Below are 5,784 nucleotides of genomic sequence, written 5' to 3' on the forward strand. Positions count from 1 at the left end.
CAGTTTCCTCCACTTGCCCAGTGTGTGAGTCCCCTCCCTGTGGCTCTGGGAGTGCTGCTTATTATGCTTTTCCTCTTCCATGGTTTCCTCGACCTTCCCACCCCCAACCAGGTGAAGCGATTGCAACAGCTGCTAATCAGCCAGAAGGCACAGTATGACTCTGAGTTGAAGAGAAAGGAGAAGGAGCTGGGGAAGCTCAAGGAGCGGGTGCAGGAGATGCAGGGGGAATGGCAGAACTGCCAGGGAAGTCAGTCTCTGAGTGGTGAAGAGAAGCTTTCACAGGAGAAAGTTCCTCACCATCCATGCCACCCACACACCCTCTCTTTCCTCCTTTCCTACCTAGAGATTGATATTCTCAACAACCTGAAGCAGTCCAATGGGAAGCAGACCACGTGGAAAATTGGCAAAGCTAACAGCAAGTAGGAAGGACTAGCTTTTGTGATAGGGAGCAGGGAGACCAGAATGTAAGGGAGAGGAGAAGTGAGCTGGAATGCTTTGATTAGTTTTGAGCTATTCTCTTACTCCCACCTGTCCTGTTCCGTTTTTTAGGAAAGAGGGAGAGTTGTTCCAAACAGTGGTGAGAAACCTCGAGAACCAAGTGGCAGCAGTTTCCAAGGAAAATGAAGAACTCAGGCAGTTGCTGACCAGACTAGACAGGGATGTGGTGGGACTCCTGGGTTGCCCTTGGGACAGTCCTACTGTGAGTTTTCATGCACAGAAAAAGGCAGACATAGACGTTGAATCAGGCTCCTGATGCTATAAATATCTTTTTCAACTGTACTATGAAGTGGGAGGTGGTGTTCTCTCAGCAGGAGCCAGATGGGTAACGTTCCAGTCTAGAAGGCTTCTGCTTTGGTCCAAAACTGCAGGCTTGATGAATTGTCTTCATTGAAGGCTGACCCAATTTTTCCTCCTCTTTCCCTGTGGATACCATCTATCTTCCCCTCTCCAGGAAACTATAGCTTTGGATTGTAGTGCCTTGTGGGAACACTGGAGTTGCCTCAAGAAGGAAACAGATGTACTGAAGAAACAAGGTAGAACCTCCCCTTCCACTTGGAGACCCAGATAGTCTCTGTGTGGGCAAGGGCTGGAGTTAGTACATGTATTTCATATAGCTCTGGGCTTGAGGCTTGAAACCCTGTTCATACCGACTCTGCATCATCATGCTGGCCTGTTATCAGGCCAGCCTGCAGAGGAGCCTCTAGGTAGAGAACCCACAATCAGCTTCACTGACCATGACAAGGAGCTGGTCCAGCTGCGACAGGAGATTCAGAGGAGTTGGGACTTTATCGCCTGGCAACAGCGCTGCTTCCAGGTGAGGGGCCCCGAGGGGCTTCTACGGGTCACCGCTACGAGGCAGGAACAGTGCTCAGCTGGCACCCTTCGTGCAGGAGCAGATTAGCTCTGGTGAGGAGTTGCCAGCCCACCTCCGAGGCTCATACTTTCTGGAGGAAGAGCAGAGGCTGAAGGAAGCTCAGGCCCTCTTTGCCCAGGAGCAGGCGCACTTTAAGGTGGAGAGACACCGCTTCACCGAAGCCGCCATTCGTCTGGGCCACGCGGTAAGCACAGCAAAGCTCACGGGAGGTGGTGGTGGTGGAGGGCCGAGTGTCTCTGGGGCACAGACGCTCCTCTACGGCTCTTTTGATGTCTCCTCAGCGCCAGCGCTTAGAGGGGGAGCGGGCCCTCTTTTTGAAGGAGCAGCTGCTGGAATTTTCTCTCTACAGTTCTTCCCAGGCAAATACCCTAAGTTCCTGTCTGGATTTACCAGGACTCCAAAGTAAGTTCCCCCTTCCCATCTTGAAAAATATCTCCAGACATTAGATATTTAATGCTTTGGCTTAGTCCTTTGCATTAAAACCCTCTTTTGATGTTTTTCTTGATCTGTCCATCTATCTCTAACAAACTCTAGATAGGGACCCTCTATCTTGGTGCCCTGTTTCCTGTTCCAACTCTGGCCTCAGCAAAAGTCCAGGCAGGTGCCCTTGTGTCCCAGAATGTTACCACACTGGAGGGGTCTACTCACTTCCTCATCATCCACGTGGAAGGTAAGGGTGGGGACAGTGATGTGAGGGGTTTGGGAACAGGCTTAGTGTGCCAGAGGAAGGCACCATCAGTAAAATTTCTTCCCCCTTCTTCCTCCAGAGTACACTGGGATTGCTGCAAACGGGAAGGAAATGATCCCAACTTTCCACCTGATTTGCTAGATGGCTTCCTGAACAGTTTCCTCTGACAAGTCCTTTCTTTATTCACCTCTGATACTTCAGAGATGATAGAGATGGGCATGTAAAAGAGTTAGCTTTTGTTTTTAGTGTTGTGGAAAGCCCTATTTTTAAAATTGTTCTGGGTCTCAATAAAGAAAACAAATCCCTTATTGGCATAGCTGTGGACATTAAGGGTTGGGTGTATTGATTTTCAAGGGAGAATGAGTCATGGAAGAAAAGAGTAGAGTGGCTGAGCGAGGAGAGAGAGAATTGAGAGAAAGGGTATGGAGAACTTCTCTTCTTCCCTTAAAAAATAAGTATTTTATGCCAGGCAAAGACTGAAATAATGGATAGAATTCATGTACTCTATGATTTTACTCTTTACTCCTTCTCCCTTACTTTGTTAACTTCCTTATCTTGAGGAGAGAATTGATGTTCCACAGCGGAAAGGTAGGTCTCCTTGTGGGAATGGGGAATGGGACAGAATGAAGAACCTAGAGAGTTGGATTAGGAACATGCATTGAAGAGTTTCCAATACCAGCTACAAATTGCCACACTTAAGGGGCAGGGGGTTGCAGACAGGAGTGAGCACCAGAAGAGGATTTTCAGTAGTCCAGATAATAGTCCAGAGACAACTCGGTTTGAATGGTCCCCTCCTTTACCCTTCCGGGGTAGTTCTGTGACAGTCCAAGTAGATGTCTCCTTAAACCAAAACCCAAACCCAGTGCGATAGAGTTGATTCTGACTCATAGCGACACAACAGGACAGAGTAGAACCGCCCCGTAGAGTTTCCAAGGAGCGCCTGGCGGATTCGAACTGCTGACCCTTTGGTTAGCAGTCATAGCACTTAACCACTATGCCACCAGGGTTTCCTTACTTCTTTTCAATTTGTTCCTTTCAGGTAGTTTCTTTCTTTTTCTGGTTCAAAGTCAATGTCTAAATCAGGCCCTTTTGTAATAGGAGCAGGCTTGTTGTCCTTTATTAACGAATCACCTCTCTCTCTTCACATTGGGGAGTTTTGCTGTGTTGACTGTGTTTTGGGCCTAATATTGTTTCTGATATTTATCCTTCCTTAGAGTTGGAAAAGGGGTAAGCCCCAGACTTTACTTCCTCACTTATGTGTAATATTCGTAAATAACACTAACGGTGTATGCTCAATGTCTGAATTACATAAAGAAGTAGTAATTGAGTTTTGGTGCTGCCTGAGGAAGAGGTGAGGAGATTGGGAAAAGCTGAATTTATGAAATGGCCTTGTAATATCATCTAGGTAATTATTCTTGTTAGTTGACTATTCCCAAGGGCAAAGAATACAGATTTTGGCATAGAGACAGGTCTCCCTACCAGCAAAGGAAAAAGGACTCAGGAGGAGTGAGGGACTATTTTATTCATGATAGCTTTTGCAGTCACTTTCCTTCACATTCCTGCCTTGTGCTCTTTTTTGATTTTTTTTTTTTTTTAGTTAGTGTCATGGACTGAATTGTAGCCCCCCAAAATATGTGTCTAGTTGGCTAGGCCATGATTTCTGGTATTGTGTGATTGTCCACCATTCTGTCATCTGACGTGATTATCCTATGTGTTGTAAATCCTACCTCTACGATGGTCATGAGGCAGGATTAAAGGCAGTTATGTTAATAAGTCAGGACTCAATCTACAAGATTATGTTGACTCTTAAGCCAATCTCTTTTGAGATATAAAAGAGAGAAGTGAGCAGAGAGACACGGGAACCTCATACTATCAAGAAATAAGACCCAGGAGAATAGAATGTCCTTTGGGCCTGGGGGTTCCTGCGCTGAGAAGCTCTTTGACCAGGGAGAATTGATAACAAGGAACTTCCCCCAGAGCTAACAGGGAGAGAAAGCCCTCCTGTGGACCTGGTACCCTGAATTCAGACTTCTAGCCTCCCAGATTGTGAGAGAATAAATTTCTTTTTGTTAAAGCCATCCACTTGTGGCATTTCTGTTATAGCAGGACTAGATGACTAAGGCAGTATATCCTGAGTTTTGTCTGAGTATAATACATTTTTTTTAAGATAATTTATCTTTTAGAAATTAAGAGTTAAACTTTACAATAAGTATTTAGAGTTAATATGTTTACATGGTGATGAACACTACATACTTGGTTGACTAGTCCTTTCTCCCTCTTCCCTACTCTTCAGACCATCTGTCCATGATAGAGCCTAAGAATGACAAATACTTTCCTGGCCTCACCTGCAATTAGAGATGGCCATGTGGCTTAGTTCTGATTAATTAGATATAGGGAGATATTGGTTGGGGAAACTCCTAGGAAAGAATTTCTTCTTTGATTAAAAAGGGAGATATAGATAGAAAGTTCTGTTCTTTACTCATCCCTCATGGTTACGTGAGACGTGATATCTCTCCTGGTAAAGCTTACAAGGTAGCAATTCTGAGGATGAAAGCCAACTGCTTAGGACAAGGAATGGAAGAAAGAAACATGTCCTGGTCTTTGAGGAAATTATTGCACCAGTCCACTGGACCAAATTGAGTAATGCATACCCCTTTACTTGTTAGGTCATGCTACAAAAACTTTCCCCGTTTTTCTTAAGTATTCTGTGGCTTACTCTCTCAACCCTCCATCCCTCAATTCTCTTTATTATTGAGTTTATTTAATGTCTGCAAGCCTTTCTTCTTCTCTGGTCCTTACTTTGTCTAACTGTCCTCCTAATTCTACGTCACAAAAGACCCAGAACAGGCTTGACATAGGCAGAACATTTTAAGGGGGCAGGGAAAAGGGAGAGGCAGGAAATATGTTCATTTTGAAAAATCCAGTGGCCAATTACACTTAAGAAAACTTGGGTTTTGTTTTGTGGTAGCCATGGAAGGACTTTAAACTTGAAAGTGACATGATCGGACTTGCATTTTAAAATATTTACCTTTTGTAGACTCAGAGCAAACAATTAGTTATGTAAATACGTTGTTGCTGTTAGTTGCCACTGAGTTGTCTCTGAGTCACGGTGACCTTATATATAACAAAATGAAACCATGCCCAGTCCTGCACTATCTTCATGACTGTTGCGTGTCTGGGTCCACTGTTGTGGGCATTATGTCAAGCCATCTCGTTGAGAGTTCTCCTTGTCTTTGCTGCCCCTCCACTTTGACAAACATAAACATAGTAGGTGCTCTTCATTGACTTATTAGATTTATGTGTATTCTGATTCTATGTTAATATAGAATATAAAACAAACAACAAAAACACCAATCCCACTGCTGTCAAGTTAATTCTGACTCATAGTAGCCCTCTAGGATAGAGTAGAATTGCCCTGTAGGGTTTCCAAGGCTGTAGATCTTTACGAAGCAGACTGCTAACATCTTCCTCCCACAGAGTGGCTGGTGTTTCTAACCGCTGACTTTTCAGTTAGCAGTTGAGCACTTTAACCTCTGTGCCAGTAACTTTGAACAACTTAGGTAATAAGTAGAAGCTCAGGACCAAGGCTAAAGCTCTCTGCAAAAATATGGTGTTGTGCTTTCTTTGATTCAGCTTCAAGCTTACTTTGAGCTGCTAAGCTTCCGAAGTAGAAAAAGGATTATAAGGGAAGAAGGAACTAGTTGCTCAGGAGGAGTATCTC

The 5,784-nt window shown here is 44.5% G+C and overlaps 1 protein-coding gene across 1 annotated transcript; it reads left to right on the forward strand.

Annotated features, from left to right (window-relative positions):
* The first annotated feature begins 782 nt into the window (after positions 1 to 782).
* Positions 783 to 2,230, forward strand: LOC126077533 (afadin- and alpha-actinin-binding protein-like). The gene is made up of 7 exons (XM_049887061.1): positions 783 to 823; positions 895 to 1,034; positions 1,182 to 1,315; positions 1,392 to 1,559; positions 1,657 to 1,777; positions 1,910 to 2,045; positions 2,143 to 2,230. The coding sequence occupies exons 1-7, from the start codon at positions 783 to 785 to the stop codon at positions 2,228 to 2,230; spliced, it is 828 nt and encodes a 275-aa protein (XP_049743018.1).
* Positions 2,231 to 5,784: the final 3,554 nt, after the last annotated feature.

Source organism: Elephas maximus, chromosome 5, assembly GCF_024166365.1.
Source record: "Elephas maximus indicus isolate mEleMax1 chromosome 5, mEleMax1 primary haplotype, whole genome shotgun sequence".
NCBI classification, from domain to species: domain Eukaryota; kingdom Metazoa; phylum Chordata; class Mammalia; order Proboscidea; family Elephantidae; genus Elephas; species Elephas maximus.

Excerpts from the sequence above, each read along its gene's own strand:
- LOC126077533 (XM_049887061.1), top strand. The coding sequence starts at position 783 with ATGAAGTGGGAGGTGGTGTTCTCTCAGCAGGAGCCAGATGG. Across the intron at positions 1,035-1,181 it reads AGATGTACTGAAGAAACAAG|GCCAGCCTGCAGAGGAGCCT; the intron begins GTAGAACCTCCC and ends GCCTGTTATCAG. Across the intron at positions 1,560-1,656 it reads CCATTCGTCTGGGCCACGCG|CGCCAGCGCTTAGAGGGGGA; the intron begins GTAAGCACAGCA and ends ATGTCTCCTCAG.